Here is a 19,286-nt window from a genome sequence, read left to right as displayed (position 1 = left end):
CGGACACACACACACACACACACACGGTATAGTATGTTGGGGGAAGCAGTAGTATGGCGGACACACACACACACACACACACAGTATAGTATGTTGGGGGTAGCAGTAGTATGGTGGACACACAGTATAGTATGTTGGGGGAAGCAGTAGTATGGCGGACACACACACACACACAGTATAGTATGTTGGGGGTAGCAGTAGTATGGCTGACACACAGTATAGTATGTTGGGGGTAGCAGTAGTATGGCGGACACACACACACACACACACACGGTATAGTATGTTGGGGGTAGCAGTAGTATGGCTGACACACAGTATAGTATGTTGGGGGTTGCAGTAGTATGGCGGTCACACAGTATAGTATGTTGGGGGTAGCAGTAGTATGGCGGTCACACAGTATAGTATGTTGGGGGTAGCAGTAGTATAGCGGACACACACACACACACAGTATAGTATGTTGGGGGTAGCAGTAGTATGGCTGACACACAGTATAGTATGTTGGGGGAAGCAGTAGTATGGCGGACACACACACACACACACACAGTATAGTATGTTGGGGGTAGCAGTAGTATGGCAGACACACAGTATAGTATGTTGGGGGAAGCAGTAGTATGGCGGACACACACAATATAATATGTTGGGGGTAGCAGTAGTATGGCGGACACACACACACACAGTATAGTATGTTGGGGGTAGCTGTAGTATAGCTGACACACACACAGTATAGTATTATGGGGGTAGTACTTGTAGTTGTATGGCTGACACATAGCACTAGCATTGTATATTGAGGATAGTAGTTGTATTGCTGACACATAGCTATACAACTACTATCCCCAATATGCTATACTAGTGCAATGTCAGCCATACAACTACTATCCCCAATATACTATACTAGTGCTATGTCAGCCATACAACTACTATCCCCAATATACTATACTAGTGCTATGTCAGCCATACAACTACTATCCCCAATATACTATACTAGTGCTGACACAGCCATACAACTACTATCCCCAATATACTATACTAGTGCTGACACAGCTATACTACTACTATCCCCAATATACTATACTAGTGCTGACACAGCCATACAACTACTATCCCCAATATACTATACTATACAACTACATGCTGACACATAGCACTAGTATAGTATATTGAGGGTAGTAGTTGTATTGCTGACACATAGCACTAGTATAGTATATTGAGGGTAGTAGTTGTATTGCTGACACATAGGACTAGTATAGTATATTGAGGGTAGTAGTTGTATTGCTGACACATAGGACTAGTATAGTATATTGAGGGTAGTAGTTATATTGCTGACACATAGCACTAGTATAGTATATTGAGGGTAGTAGTTGTATTGCTGACACATAGGACTAGTATAGTATATTGAGGGTAGTAGTTGTATTGCTGACACATAGCACTAGTATAGTATATTGAGGGTAGTAGTTGTATTGCTGACACATAGCACTAGTATAGTATATTGAGGGTAGTAGTTGTATTGCTGACACATAGCACTAGTATAGTATATTGAGGGTAGTAGTTGTATTGCTGACACATAGCACTAGTATAGTATATTGAGGGTAGTAGTTGTATTGCTGACACATAGGACTAGTATAGTATATTGAGGGTAGTAGTTGTATTGCTGACACATAGCACTAGTATAGTATATTGAGGGTAGTAGTTGTATTGCTGACACATAGCACTAGTATAGTATATTGAGGGTAGTAGTTGTATTGCTGACACATAGGACTAGTATAGTATATTGAGGGTAGTAGTTGTATTGCTGACACATAGCACTAGTATAGTATATTGAGGGTAGTAGTTGTATTGCTGACACATAGCACTAGTATAGTATATTGAGGGTAGTAGTTGTATTGCTGACACATAGCACTAGTATAGTATATTGAGGGTAGTAGTTGTATTGCTGACACATAGCACTAGTATAGTATATTGAGGGTAGTAGTTGTATTGCTGACACATAGGACTAGTATAGTATATTGAGGGTAGTAGTTGTATTGCTGACACATAGCACTAGTATAGTATATTGAGGGTAGTAGTTGTATTGCTGACACATAGCACTAGTATAGTATATTGAGGGTAGTAGTTGTATTGCTGACACATAGCACTAGTATAGTATATTGAGGGTAGTAGTTGTATTGCTGACACATAGCACTAGTATAGTATATTGAGGGTAGTAGTTGTATTGCTGACACATAGGACTAGTATAGTATATTGAGGGTAGTAGTTGTATTGCTGACACATAGCACTAGTATAGTATATTGAGGGTAGTAGTTGTATTGCTGACACATAGCACTAGTATAGTATATTGAGGGTAGTAGTTGTATTGCTGACACATAGCACTAGTATAGTATATTGAGGGTAGTAGTTGTATTGCTGACACATAGCACTAGTATAGTATATTGAGGGTAGTAGTTGTATTGCTGACACATAGCACTAGTATAGTATATTGAGGGTAGTAGTTGTATTGCTGACACATAGCACTAGTATAGTATATTGAGGGTAGTAGTTGTATTGCTGACACATAGGACTAGTATAGTATATTGAGGGTAGTAGTTGTATTGCTGACACATAGCACTAGTATAGTATATTGAGGGTAGTAGTTGTATTGCTGACACATAGCACTAGTATAGTATATTGAGGGTAGTAGTTGTATTGCTGACACATAGCACTAGTATAGTATATTGAGGGTAGTAGTTGTATTGCTGACACATAGGACTAGTATAGTATATTGAGGGTAGTAGTTGTATTGCTGACACATAGCACTAGTATAGTATATTGAGGGTAGTAGTTGTATGGCTGACACATAGGACTAGTATAGTATATTGAGGGTAGTAGTTGTATTGCTGACACATAGGACTAGTATAGTATATTGAGGGTAGTAGTTGTATTGCTGACACATAGCACTAGTATATTGAGGGTAGTAGTTGTATTGCTGACACATAGCACTAGTATATTGAGGGTAGTAGTTGTATTGCTGACACATAGGACTAGTATAGTATATTGAGGGTAGTAGTTGTATTGCTGACACATAGCACTAGTATAGTATATTGAGGGTAGTAGTTGTATGGCTGACACATAGGACTAGTATAGTATATTGAGGGTAGTAGTTGTATTGCTGACACATAGGACTAGTATAGTATATTGAGGGTAGTAGTTGTATTGCTGACACATAGCACTAGTATATTGAGGGTAGTAGTTGTATTGCTGACACATAGCACTAGTATATTGAGGGTAGTAGTTGTATTGCTGACACATAGCACTAGTATAGTATATTGAGGGTAGTAGTTGTATTGCTGACACATAGCACTAGTATAGTATATTGAGGGTAGTAGTTGTATTGCTGACACATAGCACTAGTATAGTATATTGAGGGTAGTAGTTGTATTGCTGACACATAGCACTAGTATAGTATATTGAGGGTAGTAGTTGTATTGCTGACACATAGCACTAGTATAGTATATTGAGGGTAGTAGTTGTATTGCTGACACATAGCACTAGTATAGTATATTGAGGGTAGTAGTTGTATTGCTGACACATAGGACTAGTATAGTATATTGAGGGTAGTAGTTGTATTGCTGACACATAGCACTAGTATAGTATATTGAGGGTAGTAGTTGTATGGCTGACACATAGGACTAGTATAGTATATTGAGGGTAGTAGTTGTATTGCTGACACATAGGACTAGTATAGTATATTGAGGGTAGTAGTTGTATTGCTGACACATAGCACTAGTATATTGAGGGTAGTAGTTGTATTGCTGACACATAGCACTAGTATATTGAGGGTAGTAGTTGTATTGCTGACACATAGGACTAGTATAGTATATTGAGGGTAGTAGTTGTATTGCTGACACATAGCACTAGTATAGTATATTGAGGGTAGTAGTTGTATTGCTGACACATAGGACTAGTATAGTATATTGAGTGTAGTAGTTGTATTGCTGACACATAGGACTAGTATAGTATATTGAGGGTAGTAGTTGTATTGCTGACACATAGCACTAGTATATTGAGGGTAGTAGTTGTATTGCTGACACATAGCACTAGTATATTGAGGGTAGTAGTTGTATTGCTGACACATAGCACTAGTATAGTATATTGAGGGTAGTAGTTGTATTGCTGACACATAGCACTAGTATAGTATATTGAGGGTAGTAGTTGTATTGCTGACACATAGCACTAGTATAGTATATTGAGGGTAGTAGTTGTATTGCTGACACATAGCACTAGTATAGTATATTGGGAAAAGTATTAGCTGTAGTGGAGAGAACCTTCACCTCCCAGTTCAGCCCTTACACATTACACACCATCCTACATAATGTTGACATAACACACATATTTGCACACACATAAGCACACTCACCCTTCATGAAGAGCAGGACAGGTGTGCAGGAGATGTATGTGGAGGGATCAGAGAGCTGCATGGTGTGTGCAGACAATCCCTACTGCCCTCCCCTTCTGTCCCGACCGGAGAGCTGGATACTGGAGGCCTGTCTGCTCTGGGGGAGCTCCACATGCAGAGACATCACCCAGCAGGAGGCCTTCTGTTACAGGCCACCTGTCCTAGCTGCTGCAGGGGGCCCTCTCCCCTCCGGCTGTGTCCCCACTGAGCAGCCAGAGAGGAGGAGGTGGGGGAGGGGCCGGGAGACAGACACCGCGCTCCACATTACACTGCTGCCTGTCACCATGGTCACTGCCCGGCCCATACACCTCATACATATACATATACAGAGGCAGTGACCAGGTGACAGGCCTCTGCAGCTGCAGGGAGAAATGTACGGCATATGGGGCCTTGAGCAAATAAACGGGAAGCCTCCTGTTAAGGGGCCCACCAATAGGGAGGAAGGGGGAGGGGCCCACCGGGGGTTTCCCCGGCTCCCCGGTGGCCCAGTCCGAGGCTGCAGGTAGGTACCTACAGTATACTCCAAATGTATGTGCTTCAGAAATAATTGTGTTCTTATTATTTAACTTACTCTACCATGACAGAGTTAAAACTGTACATGTGCTTAAAGGGGGTTTAAATAACCTGGTGACAGAAAGTTATACAGATTTGTAAATTACTCCTTTTTGAAAAAAAATTCCAACCTTACAGTACTTATCAGCTGCTGTATGTCCTGCAGGAAGTGGTAGATTCTTTCCAGTCTGACATAGTGCTCTCTGCTGCCACCTCTGTCCAAGACAGGAACTGTCCAGAGCAGTGGCAAATCCCCAAAGAAACTCTTATTCTTTGGACAGTTCCTGTGTCGGACAGAGGTGGCAGCAGAGAGAGACTGTTTCAGACTGGAAAGAATACACCACTCCCCGCAGGACATACAGCAGCTAATAAGTACTGGAAGACTTGAGATTTTAAATAGAAGTAATTTATCAAGCTGTGTACCTTTCTGTTACCAGCTTATTCACCAGTGCCTTTAGAGTACCCCTTTAGGTAGTTATCCATATACAATCTAAGCCCCTGTTCTTTACTAACCTTTTTGAAACAATCCTTCTCCTTGAAGCAGAGTAATATTGTCCATTAGGATTTCAGCTCCGACCTTTACTATCGGTGGACTATTTGGTAGCAGATCAATTCCTATAACAACATTTTTCCCTGGGCGAATGTCTAAGGGAGTGGTCAGCAGGTACGTCGGCCTGATGCAATAAAACGGACAAAATAGGACAGATTGTTACTAGATTGAATACGTAAAACAACAGTAAATAGTCGCTGATTAAAAGGATTTAAGTGTATTGCCATTAGTGACCAAAGAGTGTTCACACGACTCTATGGGGGAGATTTGCCCCAGCAACCAATCAGATTCCACCTTTCATTCCTCACAGACTCTTTGGAAAATGAAAGGTGGAATCTGATTGGTTGCTAGGGGCAACTGAGCCAGTTTCACTTTACACCATGTTTGATAAATGAGTGTTCTAATACATTGCACACTCATGACAGAGGGGATCCTGCCCTTCTATGTCTTTATACATACCCCAAAATCATTAACAGTATAAAGGACATTATAGAACGGTACTGAGCAGTCTAAGCCATGAATCATGAGGTGCAATCTAACACCCCCAGTAAACGTTTGTATTCCTTTTGCAATCTCTGTTTGCCTCTGACTCTCCAATCACTCACCTGTGGTAAGTACAAGGGGTTGCAACAGATGGTGTAGTGCAGGGCTAGCTGAGCGCAGTAGTGCGTCCTGTATATGTCACGTGGCAGAGTGGTGATGTCTGTGTCATACTCATTTTCAATGAGTGATACATATAGCAGGCGAATGATTTCTAACACTAGGATTCTGTGAAAAATTTCTAAACTTTACTCACCGCTGCTTGTTAGAAATGAGCGCAATGCGAGCATGCTCGAGTCCGATCGTTCAGCATCTGAATACCGGTGGCTGAAGAAGTTGACTGCAGCCCTGGGGAGTCTGGGAAAACATGGATACAGCCATAGGCCATAGGACCTAGGGCTGCATCTCACTTCTTCAGCCACCGGTATTCAAATGCGGAGTTCAAACATTTGGAGTTGCGCTCATGTCTACTGCTTGTGCAAGAGTGCAATAAACATGCAGAGGAGATTTATCAGAACCAGCATCTCCTATGCTGGTCTAAGGGTCCATTTACACAGAAAGATTATCTGCCAAAGATTTGAAGCCAAAGCCAGGAATGGATTTGAAAAGAGGAAAAATCTCAGGTTTTCCTTTATGACCTGATCTCTGTTTACAGTCTGTTTCTGGCTTTGGGCCCTTTTACACAGAAAGATTATCTGACAGATTATCTGCCAAAGATTTGAAGCCAAAACCAGGAACAGACTATAAGCAGAGATCAGGTCATACAGGAAAGCCTGAGAGTTCTTCTCTTTTCAATTCCATTCCTTGCTTTGGCTTCAAATCTTTGGCAGATAATCTGTCAGATGATCTTTCTGTGTAAATGATCCCTTGAAAATTCCTCCCACCAGCGCAAGGTCACCCAGAATTTATATTAAGACCTAACCCGTTGTTAGTTTTTCTTTAAAGGGGTACGCCGGCGAAAATCTTTTTCTTTCAAACCCACTGGCTCCAGAAAGTTATATACATTTGTAATTTACTTCTATTTTAAAATTTCCAGTCTTCCCATACTTATCGGCTGTTGTATGTCCTGCAGGAAATGTTGTATTCTTTCCAGTCTGATACAGTGCTTTCTGCTGACATCTCTGTCCATGTCAGGAACTGTTCAGAACAGCAGCAGATCCCACAGAAAAATGCTCTGGACAGTTCCTATTTCGGACAGAGGTGGCAGCAGAGAGCACTGTGTCAGACTGAAAAGAAAACACCATTTCCTGCAGGGCGTACAGCAGCTGATAAGTACTGGAAGACTGGACATTTTTTAATGGAAGTAAATTACAAATCTATATAATCTGTGTATCCCAGGCCATCTGAGCGCTCACAGAGAGAGGGCAGTCATGTGACTGATGGACACATTGAGCCGTGACTCTCTGTACTGGCCGGAATTCCTGTGTTTAGTTTGTTTTTTTCAACCAGCAAAAGTAAAAAAATCTGCCTTCAGGAGACTGGACCTGGATTTCTGGTAAGTTCAGCTTTGTTTTACAGCATGATAATAACAAAATAATATAATAATGATATAATATAATAATAAAAACAATGAATGTAATTGCAAAAATTGACACTTTAACCTTACTATTACAGCTTAGTTATCATAGGGTCACGTCTGCATTGTGATGCCTCAGCAAAGTCAGTTACAGAAATGGCCAGTAGGGGGAGCTGTAATCAAATAAAACAAACAAAAATACTCTGATGCTAGACAGTGTGAGAGCTGCATGCTCAGCATGAAGTAAAGTAAAAGTAAAAGGCGTTGTCTCAGTGAGCAGGTCCATCTTCTCTAATTCTTAGCAAACAGTTGTAGACAAGGGGTAGCCACATGTGCAGAGATAGGGAAAACGTTGCGTTATATGGCAGCCATTCAAAGAAATGGCCGTACTGTGCATGTGATGCATGGATGGGTGTGATCCTTCAGAGCAGCAGTCACTTTTACAGGGCCTCCTTCCATTCTGGCTAATAGACTCCACAATGTTTATTTGCCCTAATAGGACATTACTACAGGAATTATCTTTATGACACAAGCCCTTTAATATTGTGCCCACGTTCCTACCAGTTACTGAGTATGGGGGTTCTGTGGCTGGATCAGTTACTGAGTTATTAAAGTAGTTATTTTATCCAGGACTCTGTCTTCACTTAAAAGTGCCATACAACAGGAGTGTGTCTAGGACCCAGGGAGGGCTTACACCACACAGGTCCTGTGACAGGTGCTGCAGCGGCACAGCAACCAGCTCTAGCCATCAACATCTGGCTACCTCCACAAGATTACCTGCAGACTGACGGCCTTGACCACACTGTTTATGTGGTAGATGCGGCACTGTGACACCAGACATATCATTAGCTGGGAGATGGTATATTAGCTAGTGTGCAGGGGAGTAACCAATATTCCTCTACGCGTGTAGTGAAGACACAGACTAGAGCAGGGGTAGGAAACCTTGGCTCTCCAGCTGTTGCAAAACTACAACTCCCATCATGCCTGGACAGCCACAGTTCCCAACCCCTGGACTAGAGTAAGTACTTGCTAAGGCCCAAGGCCACACATAACGAATCACAGAGGATTTCACGCTGCGAATTCCGCAGCGAAATCCGCTGTAAATACTGGCACTGTCATTTTAAATAGGTTTCCATACTCGCAGCAGAATTTTCATCCCGCTGCGAGCATGTAAACGCCCCCTTCTCTCCTTGACCAACGGTAGCCCGGTGTATACATTACCAGTTCGCGCTTCGTCTTCCTTCTGGGGCCTCCTTCTGACATAGTAGTCTCTTTCTAGGCTACAATGTCAATGTGACTGCACTGTCTTCACCCAGCGTTTGGTAATTCTTGTGTATTTGGCACAAGCACTGTGAGCAGTATGGGCTCTATTTTGTAGCCACTCTCACAGCATTTGCGCTGCATACACGAGAAGTCCTGAGCGCTGGGTGAAGGCAGCGCAGGCGCACTGACATAGTAGCCTGGAAAGAGGCTTCACTGCATCTGTGCACTTGCGCCGCTTCAGATGCTATGGTGCATGCACTGGTGGGATGATGACGTTAGCAACTACCTGCCAGGGGCCGGAAAAGATGACGAGGCGGGTAGAGAAGAACCAAAGAGAGGCAGAGCAGGCCTAGGGCACCGAGCCCTAAACAACTCCTCATTGACTCAGCAGCTGCAGAGTAAGGCTATGTTTACACTTGGTTTAACAGCGTCCGTTGCATAGCTGTTAAACTGCCTGTCGCCGGGCGGCCTTCAGGACGTTCCTATACCTCTGTATTGGCTGCACAGTCAGGTATGCCCACAAATCAATTGGCCATTCACTACAATGTAATGTGCGGCGGCCGCCGCACATTACATGGTGTAAGCAGCTATTATTTCTGGACACTGTTCACTGAACAGCATCTGGAAATAATAGGCAGGTATGTGTTGACTTGGTGTAACTAGTGGTGGTGTTACGTCAGCTAAGCCAAGATGGTATTGTCGTGACGCCAGTGCTTGTCCAGCACACAGGTGTGATGTTGGTACCTGCTTTGTTGATGTGGCTGGCTGTGTTCCCCAATGGTCAATGACCTACCAAGTTGTAATGGGTACCTTGGGCTCTTGTCACGGTAGTTCTGAGTGGCAACTGACCCACTCGGACTATTGGTACCGACACCCACAGAAATGGGAAAAATTACCCAAGGTGTAAGGTTGGTGTGTATGGGTGCTGGTGCGTACAAAGTATGATAGAGTCCCAGTGTTGTAAAAACAGAACAGCTTTACTGTGAAGTTTTTTCAGTAGTACAATACACTTTTGTAGAATAAATAAATCTTTGAAAAAGACTTTAGTGCTGGAACTGGTTGTGCTTGAGGAGGTGCTTGGAAGAGTAGAAGAGAGGTAGTTTTAGCAGTGCCTAGTGAGTTGAGTAGAGGAGAAGAGTTTGTAGAAGGAGCCCCAACCCAGTGAAGCAATGTACTCTGCCGGGATGTGAAGAAATACTTTAGAGTGAGATACTTGTAGTTGTGTTTAGACTGTGTCTGACCACCTTATGCCCTACGGTATCGAGTGACCCATCCTGTCAGGGTACTACAAACCCCAGCCATGGTTATCTAGGCTAAGCTAAGTGTCCGGGGGTGTTCCAGTTACCTGCACTGTGAGATAGGATACGTAGACCTTTTTTACAGTAGCTTTGGCTTATCCAGGCTTGTTCTTCTTGTACCTAGGATACTGCCTTGCGCTTTTTAGATGTGTTCTCGGCATTGGTTAGGGTGTTCCGGGACTCTTCTGCCTTTAAAGTGCCTAGCACTGCATAATAGGTATAGTAGAAATACTGGAAGAACTGTTGGTCACTAGCTGCATCTGTACACACTCGTGTCTAGACTAGACTGAACTTTGTCCCTGTCAGGGGTCCTGGCAGCAGCCAGGCCCTGGCTTAACTACAGCAGAAACAGTAAGCTTTGCTTCTTCCCTTTCTGAGAATCTGGTAAGAACTGAGGCTGCACTTCCTCCAGCAGTGTCTCCTCCTACAGGGGCCTAAAGAGAACTTCCCTGTGAGTGGTGGGGATGAGTGTGTGCATAAGAAAGAAGAAAGATAATAGGTAAGAAGCAGAGAACACCTCCTATTGGTCACTAATAACACATGGAACATATAAAACATTAACCCATGACCTTCCTTATTGTGCAATACATAGGAATACAAAATAATGACATCTAGTGGTGAAACTGTAAAGTACCTCTTTTTGAGAGGTGCAAAGGATAGAAAAAAAAACACCTATGATAAAAACCACAGATACATTATTTTAACGCCCATTATAAAGAACAGGCATTAGAATAACGATGTGTGAACACAGCAGGCGCCATTGCAGTGACTTCAATGCAATGCCTCCTCTGCAGTAAAGAATGGACGCCAATTCCATTGCAATCAGCGCCCGTTCTTTACTCAAAAAAACGTTGTTTGAACATAGCCTAAAGATGATTTTTCAGTCGAACCAAGGCATCTGGCATATTTTTGAATAGACGATTTGACAGAACTCGACAGGACTTGATAAGATGATTGGTACCTGTGATGTGGGGGGGTTATTAGAAGGATGCAGTATTGCTTTCAATTATACCTGTAATGATGGCAGCTGCCAGATTAGTGGTCAATTTCACTCTTCACCCAGATGTTTGGGTATTCATGACTACAAACAAGCTGTGACCTCAATGCTCACAACCCCATTCTGATCCAAAGGAGGTTGCGCGCATTATGGTCTCAGTGTGTTCATAGACATCCAAGCAAAGAGTGAAATTCCCCACTGATCTAGCAGCAGCCCTCATGACAGGTACAAGTCAACAAAACCTATGATTCACAACCAGTCTTCCATGACAATGCTTACTGGTCCTTCACCCGTTAATGATCGGCCTATTTGAGGCCTTAATGACCAAGCTACTTTCATACATATTTCAATGCCATCTTTATTGACACTAGCAACATCCTGGTCGACTGTCTGTCATGGACGACTGTCATTTTATCGCCAAATGATGAACATTATTTGCGCCTGTCATTAAAGATAGATGGCCGTCATTTGCCGATAAAATTATGTCTGTCCAGAAAGACAGCCGTCATTTTTAAGTACTGAGAACATAGCCCCAACACTTACAATGATGTTCACATATAAAATACTGTGTAGCTATCTACATATATTATAAAATGCATATATTGTTGTCACATTTGGCTTCTATAAGGCTGGGTTGCAAAAATATACACACTATATATATTGTGGACATGTCACAGGAAAGGTGTTCGAGGGGAGGTACATCTCACCCAGGCTTCGGCACATGGTGAGGTGGTAAATCCGGGAAAGATCTCTTACTCAGCAGTATTATGCTGCTGAGTTGTTCTTTACATTTTCCGGGCCGGATTTACTGGAATGGTGGGTAGGTTGGTAGTGGGACCTGCCATTCCCTTCCCCCCGATCCAGTTCGGTTGTTGCAGTCAGGTGTGCCCTAATTAGCCTGCAACAAGTCAAAAGCTCCACAGAGCTACAGGGGATTGCTCTCAGCCAGGGTGAACAGCCTGCATGCTGTGTTTCCTGGGAGCAAGGAGTACTAACACTGCTGGGGTCTATTCACACCCTGCGATACCGCCTCTGGAAGTGTCAGATAGGTGACCTGTGTTAGTAAGTGCCCAGACGGGCAAGACCTTTTTTTGTTTGTTCTGTTTTCAAGCATGGTATTGCTCTATTTACGTTTAATGGATTGTTTATGCCGCTAATAAACGCCAAGTTGACCTTTTATAACTCAAAGCCTGATGTGAACTGTGTCCACACACACCATCCCCCGGGAAGATCCCTACAATTGGTGCTGCGGAGCGGGCAAAACGGTTGCTAGGGGCAACGGTGTGCATCAACTTGGCTACAGCTGCTTATGTCCTGGGTGAAGGCTGCTGCTTCACTCCAAAAACAGACAAGCAACATGGAGGAGATGATGAAGCAGTTAATGCAAGTGAGTTTGCAACAACAACAGGCGTTGGTCGCACAACAACAGGCTCAGGCAGCCGCTAAGCAGGACCAGGCGGCCGCTAACCTTCGCCATGAACAGGCAATGGCTGCACATCAGCAAGCGATGGCTCAGCAACAGAGACTTATTGAACACCTGATAGCGAAGCAAGAGGCGTCTGCAGGTGCTAATCCCCAGCTGGTGGCAGCAGCCGCTCCAGAGACTGTGTCTGTGAGAAGAGCCGTGCAGCGAGCGCTGCAAAAGATGACTGCTGATGATGATATTGAGGCCTACTTAACGGTCTTTGAGCGGGTGGCTGAGCGAGAGAAGTTACCCTCCACTGAGTGGGCAGAAGTGATTGCGCCCTATTTAACAGGCGAACCTCAAAAGGCCTATTATGACCTCAGTGAGCAAGAGGTCAAGGACTATCCTCGGCTAAGAGCAGAGATACTCGCCCGACTAGGAGTTACTGCTGCTGTCCGTGCCCGGAGGGTCCGCAACTGGAGCTACAGTCTGGACAAGTCAGCGAGGTCCCAGATGTACGACCTGATTCATTTGGCAAGAAAGTGGTTGGAGCCAGACACCTCTACTCCTGCACAGATCCTAGAGAGGGTCGTGATGGATCGCTACCTACGAGCACTCCCTGCTGATCTGCAACGCTGGGTGGGACAAGGTGACCCTAGGAGTGCCGACGAACTTGTCAACCTTGTCGAGAGGTTCCAGGCGACCGAGGACTACCTCCGTGATGTTCCTGCAGCACCATCACCTCCCCGGAGTGCCAGATCTGTGCCGTCAGCTGGTAAGAGACTTCCATCTATTGGGGGAGTGTGGAGGGGTGCTGATAGAGGGAAGAGCGCTCAGGAGGTGTCTCAAGGGCAAAAGACTGGTGGTGGTCCCAGGTGGCTAAGTGGCCCTAAAAAGGACTCCCTGCCAAGGAGACCAGGCCCTATCCAGTGCTGGAGATGCCATGAGACGGGACATATGTCTGCCCATTGCCCTCTTACCACTGAGCCCATGGAGTGTGACGCTAGCCGGCGTCAGTCGCTATTTGCAGAGCCGTCTTTTGTTGCAGTCACGGGACTAGAGACTGAACCACAAGTCTGCAACATTACGGTCAATGACTTCCCTGTTAAGGCGTTGCTGGACTCAGGAAGCCTTGTCACCTTGGTGCATGCCAGCCTGGTGACTGGGGACTTTGTGCCAAAAAGACATATGAGTGTGGTCTGCATACATGGCGATACAAAGGTTTACCCTATAGTACTGGCTAATGTCGGGACTGAACTAGGCACTGTACAATATGAAGTGGGTGTGGTTAAAAACCTTATGCATAATGTGATATTGGGGCGTGATTTTCCATTGTTCTGGGCTTTATGGGGAAAACAACAATCCCCTGAAAGGAGTGAGGATACCCCTAAGTCTATTGCATTACCCACGGTAAATGATAAGAATGTACAGGATGAAAATGCTTTTCCTTTGCAGGTCCTGGCTGGTGAGGAAGAGGCTCCTCCCACTGACCAGAATGTTCCAGACTTAGAGGTGTCTAGAGATAATTTTGGGACTGCACAGTTGCAGGACCCCACTCTCAAAAATGCGAGAGAGCAGGTCACTGTTATGAATGGGGTACCTCAGGAACCAGAAGCTGAGAAAAAGTTTCCACATTTTTCTGTGACTAACGATCTCTACTATAGAGTCACTAAAATTAATGATGAGGTTGTGGAACAGCTTCTGGTGCCTAAGTCGTACCGGCGTCAGGTACTCGACATGGCCCATAATCATGTCCTTGGGGGCCACTTGGGGACAGATAAAACGCAGGAGAGAGTCCTCCAGAGGTTTTATTGGCCTGCGATTTATGCTGACATAAAAAAATACTGTGAGTCGTGCCCCACATGTCAGCTTAGCGCCCCAGTGTCGCATTTCCGCAGCCCGTTGGTTTCGCTCCCCATCATAGAGGTACCTTTTGACCGGATCGCAATGGACTTGGTGGGTCCCATTGTAAAGTCGGCAAGGGGACACCAGTACATTTTGGTGGTCTTAGACTACGCAACCCGCTGTCCTGAGGCTGTCCCCTTAAGAAACACTGCATCTAAAACAATTGCGCGTGAATTGTTTTATATGTTTTCCAGGGTGGGGATCCCCAAGGAGATCTTGACCGACCAAGGTACCCCGTTTATGTCAAAGGTGATGAAGGATGTATGCAAACTGTTTAAAATCTCACACATACGTACCTCTGTATATCATCCCCAAACAGATGGATTAGTGGAGAGGTTTAATAAAACCCTAAAACATATGTTAAAGAAAGTGGTGGAAAAAGATGGTCGGGATTGGGATCACTTACTTCCTTACCTGATGTTTGCTATTAGGGAAGTGCCCCAAGCATCCACAGGGTTCTCTCCCTTCGAGTTGGTCTATGGTCGTCACCCTAGGGGTTTGTTGGATATTGCAAAAGAGACCTGGGAAAGCGAGTCCACCCCATATAAGAGTGTTATTGAGCATGTAGCACAAATGCAGGACCGTATAGCCTCTGTAATGCCCCTAGTAAGGGAACACCTCCAGAGGGCGCAAGAGAGCCAAAGCAGAATTTACAATCGTTCTGCGAGAATCAGGACATTTAGCCCAGGTGACCGGGTACTCATTCTTGTTCCCACTGTAGAAAGTAAATTCTTAGCCAAGTGGCAAGGTCCCTATGAAATTGTAGAGAAGATCAGTGAGGTCAACTACAAAATACACCAACCAGGTAGAAGGAAGCCTTTCCAAGTTTATCACATAAACTTGATCAAGCCCTGGAAAGACAGGGAATCCTTGGTGGCGACAAACTCTGTTAATAATTTGTCACAACCAATCCCTCCGGTCAAGATTGGTGATACTCTATCAGTGTCACAGAAGCAGGAGACTAAAGAATTTTTGCAGAAAAATAAAGACAAGTTTTCTGACCTACCAGGGCGTACGCATCTCATTCACCATCACATTGAAACTGAGCCTAGAAGCAGGGTAAACCTTAAGCCCTATAGAATACCAGAAGCACGGAGGGAGGCGGTGTCAGCCGAGGTACAACGTATGCTTGACCTAGGAGTCATTGAGGTGTCCCAGAGCGAATGGTCCAGCCCGATTGTGTTAATCCCAAAGCCCAATGGAACTTGGAGGTTCTGTAATGACTTTAGAAAGTTAAATGAGATCTCCAAGTTCGATGCCTACCCCATGCCCAGGGTAGATGAGTTGATTGAAAGAATGGGTAATGCCAGGTACATAACCACCCTCGATCTCACAAAAGGCTACTGGCAGATCCCCCTCACTCCAGAGGCTAAAGAGAAGACTGCATTCTCCACCCCTGATGGGCTCTTCCAATATGTAGTGATGCCATTCGGGTTACATGGAGCCCCTGCCACTTTTCAGAGGTTGATGGACTTGATTCTGCGACCACATCGAGATTACTCCGCTGCCTACCTCGATGATGTGGTCATTTTTAGCCCGGATTGGGAAAGTCACCTCTGTAAGGTCCAGGCGGTGTTAGAGGCCATAAGTGATGCGGGGTTAACCATCAATGCAGAGAAGTGTGCACTAGCCTTAGAGGAGGCCAAATACTTGGGCTACATTATTGGGAGGGGGTTAGTGAAACCACAACTAAATAAAATCGAGGCAATACAGAATTGGCCTAAACCCCTCACAAAGAAACAGGTCAGAGCTTTCCTGGGTATTACGGGCTATTACCGTAGGTTTGTGCCAAACTTTGCCACAGTTGCAGCCCCGCTAACTGACCTGACAAAGGGAGGTAAGTCAGCAATGGTGACATGGACTCCAGAGGCCGAGAAGGCTTTTCAAAGCCTTAAATCTGCCTTGTGTCAACAACCTGTACTAGTTACCCCTGACTTTAGGCAAGAGTTTCTGGTCCAGACAGATGCCTCTAATACAGGGTTAGGCGCCGTTCTCTCACAGGTCGTGAATGGCGAGGAGCACCCGGTGATGTACTTAAGCAGAAAACTATCCCCGGCCGAAAAAAACTACGCCATTGTTGAGCGAGAATGTCTGGCAGTGAAATGGGCCCTAGAGTCCCTGAGGTACTACTTGCTAGGCAGAAAATTCAAGTTAGTGACAGACCATGCCCCCCTAACATGGATGAAGCTCAACAAGGAGAAAAATGCGAGGGTGACTAGATGGTTTCTGTCCCTCCAAAACTTTAATTTTACCGTGGAACACAGGCCAGGAAAGTTACAGGCAAATGCTGACGCCCTATCAAGGGTACACTGTCTGTGGGGACAAAATGCTCAGCCCTCCGGTCTGAAAAAGAGGGGGGGGGATATGTGGACATGTCACAGGAAAGGTGTTCGAGGGGAGGTACATCTCACCCAGGCTTCGGCACATGGTGAGGTGGTAAATCCGGGAAAGATCTCTTACTCAGCAGTATTATGCTGCTGAGTTGTTCTTTACATTTTCCGGGCCGGATTTACTGGAATGGTGGGTAGGTTGGTAGTGGGACCTGCCATTCCCTTCCCCCCGATCCAGTTCGGTTGTTGCAGTCAGGTGTGCCCTAATTAGCCTGCAACAAGTCAAAAGCTCCACAGAGCTACAGGGGATTGCTCTCAGCCAGGGTGAACAGCCTGCATGCTGTGTTTCCTGGGAGCAAGGAGTACTAACACTGCTGGGGTCTATTCACACCCTGCGATACCGCCTCTGGAAGTGTCAGATAGGTGACCTGTGTTAGTAAGTGCCCAGACGGGCAAGACCTTTTTTTGTTTGTTCTGTTTTCAAGCATGGTATTGCTCTATTTACGTTTAATGGATTGTTTATGCCGCTAATAAACGCCAAGTTGACCTTTTATAACTCAAAGCCTGATGTGAACTGTGTCCACACACACCATCCCCCGGGAAGATCCCTACAATATATATATATATATATATATATATATATATATATATATATATATATATATATATATAATATACACACAATATATATATATAATATACATACAATATATATATATATAATATATATATGCACACACACACACAGAATACACACTATATATATATATATATATATATATATATATATATATATATATACAATATTAGTAGAGCTGTATTTTTATATTAACATATTGCAAAACTTTTTTTCATGTGTTCTCAGTATCAACCAATCACAGCTCAGCTTTCAAATATTCATGAGCCCTGCTAAAACGAAAGCTGAGCTGTGATTGGTTGCTATGGACAACAAAGGACGTTGTTACAGTAAGGTAGTGCAGTAAGTATACAACACATGCATGTGAATTATCATCTGTACACCCTGGGGGGGATTTATCAAACATGGTGTAAAGTGAAACTGGCTCAGTTGCCCCTAGAAACCAATCAGATTCCACCTTTCATTCCTCACAGACTCTTTCGAAAATGAAAGGTGGAATCTGATTGGTTGCTAGGGGCAACTGAGCCAGTTTCACTTTACACCATGTTTGATAAATCTCCCCCCCCCCCCCCCCCCGATAATTGTAGCAGACATTTATTACAGTGTACAGACGACCACGATGTCGCCTTTATTTGTAGACTACATATAATATAATCCATGTAACACAAATGTAATGATTCCTACCCTGCCGCAGCATAGGATGACAAGAGGCAAAGAATATGAGGGAAAATGAGCAGGCCCTTCAGCAGCATCTTGTTCAGTCAGTCTCAAGTTCTCCACCGGCTCTTCTCCTTCCTCGTTGTCCCCACAGGCTTTACTTTTTTTTATGTTTTTTTTTTTTTTATTTAGTCTTCAGGACGTTCTCATTGGAGCAAAGAAGTAAATCATGTTAATATTCGCAGCAGTCGGTGATTCATACGGTCAGCCTAGTAACACACCCGCCCCTCTCTGCTTGCTTCCCTCTCAGTGCCAATACTGTACATGTCAGCCGCTGGCTGCAGCTCCCTTCCCTGGGCTGCAGCTTGTTTCACTCTTCCTATTGCCGCTGAATACAATACATACCTGTGTTTGATGCAGAAGATGAGAGCGGCTTTCAGAAAAGGGAGAATGAGATGTGTCTGTGAAGTGTAAAGTATGTACCACACCCTTACCGATGAGTTTAGACGTGAAGTAAGCTAATGATAATGTGGAAAATATTCCCTAGCCACAAGTGAGTCAGAAGCAGACAGGATACATGGTATACGGTTACGTCCAAAAGCCTCAGAGAGAAACCCCTTAGCCTGCAGATTTCTCGAGGAATTATCTTGAGGCTTTTGTATTAAACAACCGGCCTGCATACATCGAATACTAGTTCTATGATTGCGTGGGTGGCGGTAATGAATTTCACATGACACGGGATGAAATTTTCAATGGGAAACGTTCCAGCCCTATTCACTACTGAGCAACACTACGAGAGAGAGAAGGATGGATGCATGAGAAGGAAGACAATAGGTGGCTCGCTGTCACTGTGTGCGTTACTTCATCCCAACACAACACATAACTAAAAATTATATGAGAACATCCATTTGTCCCTATTTAGCTACACAATTTTTTTTACTTAAAGGGAATCTCTCGCTAGGTTTACTCCACCTTAAATGAGGGCTGCCTAAAGCAGTGACAGAAATGCTGAACAGATCGGAGTATTACTTATATTATTTTGTTCAGCTGCGGGCGGCAGGGGATTAACGCACATACTCACAGCGGGATGTCAATCCCACTGCGAGTATGTGCTCTATAGGGATGAATGGGATTGAATCCGCAGCGGAAATCGCTGCGAATCCGCAGCGTTAAATCTGCTGCGGATCCAGTAAGTGTGAAGGCACCC

General features: G+C 44.4%; 1 protein-coding gene across 2 annotated transcripts in view; it reads right to left on the bottom strand.

The window, feature by feature from the left end:
* The window catches only part of LOC138795491 (CD109 antigen-like), a 105,021-nt gene extending 86,479 nt beyond the window's left edge, over positions 1 to 18,542 (bottom strand). Inside the window, exons 1-3 of one of the 2 annotated variants that reach the window (XM_069974642.1) lie at positions 18,485 to 18,542; positions 18,107 to 18,284; positions 5,495 to 5,655 (exon numbers count right to left, since the gene is read on the bottom strand). In XM_069974642.1, the coding sequence (XP_069830743.1) occupies positions 5,495 to 5,655; positions 18,107 to 18,174 (229 nt within the window). In that variant the 5' untranslated portion in view covers positions 18,175 to 18,284; positions 18,485 to 18,542. Of the gene's footprint in view, positions 1 to 5,494; positions 5,656 to 18,106; positions 18,415 to 18,484 lie in introns of those variants that run through there. The other variant, XM_069974641.1, reaches the window with a different exon arrangement.
* Positions 18,543 to 19,286: the final 744 nt, after the last annotated feature.

Source organism: Dendropsophus ebraccatus, chromosome 6 (genome assembly GCF_027789765.1).
Source record: "Dendropsophus ebraccatus isolate aDenEbr1 chromosome 6, aDenEbr1.pat, whole genome shotgun sequence".
Lineage (NCBI taxonomy): Eukaryota > Metazoa > Chordata > Amphibia > Anura > Hylidae > Dendropsophus > Dendropsophus ebraccatus.
The sequence above is the reverse complement of the archived record's forward strand: the minus strand, read 5'-3'. Positions and strand labels throughout refer to the sequence as shown.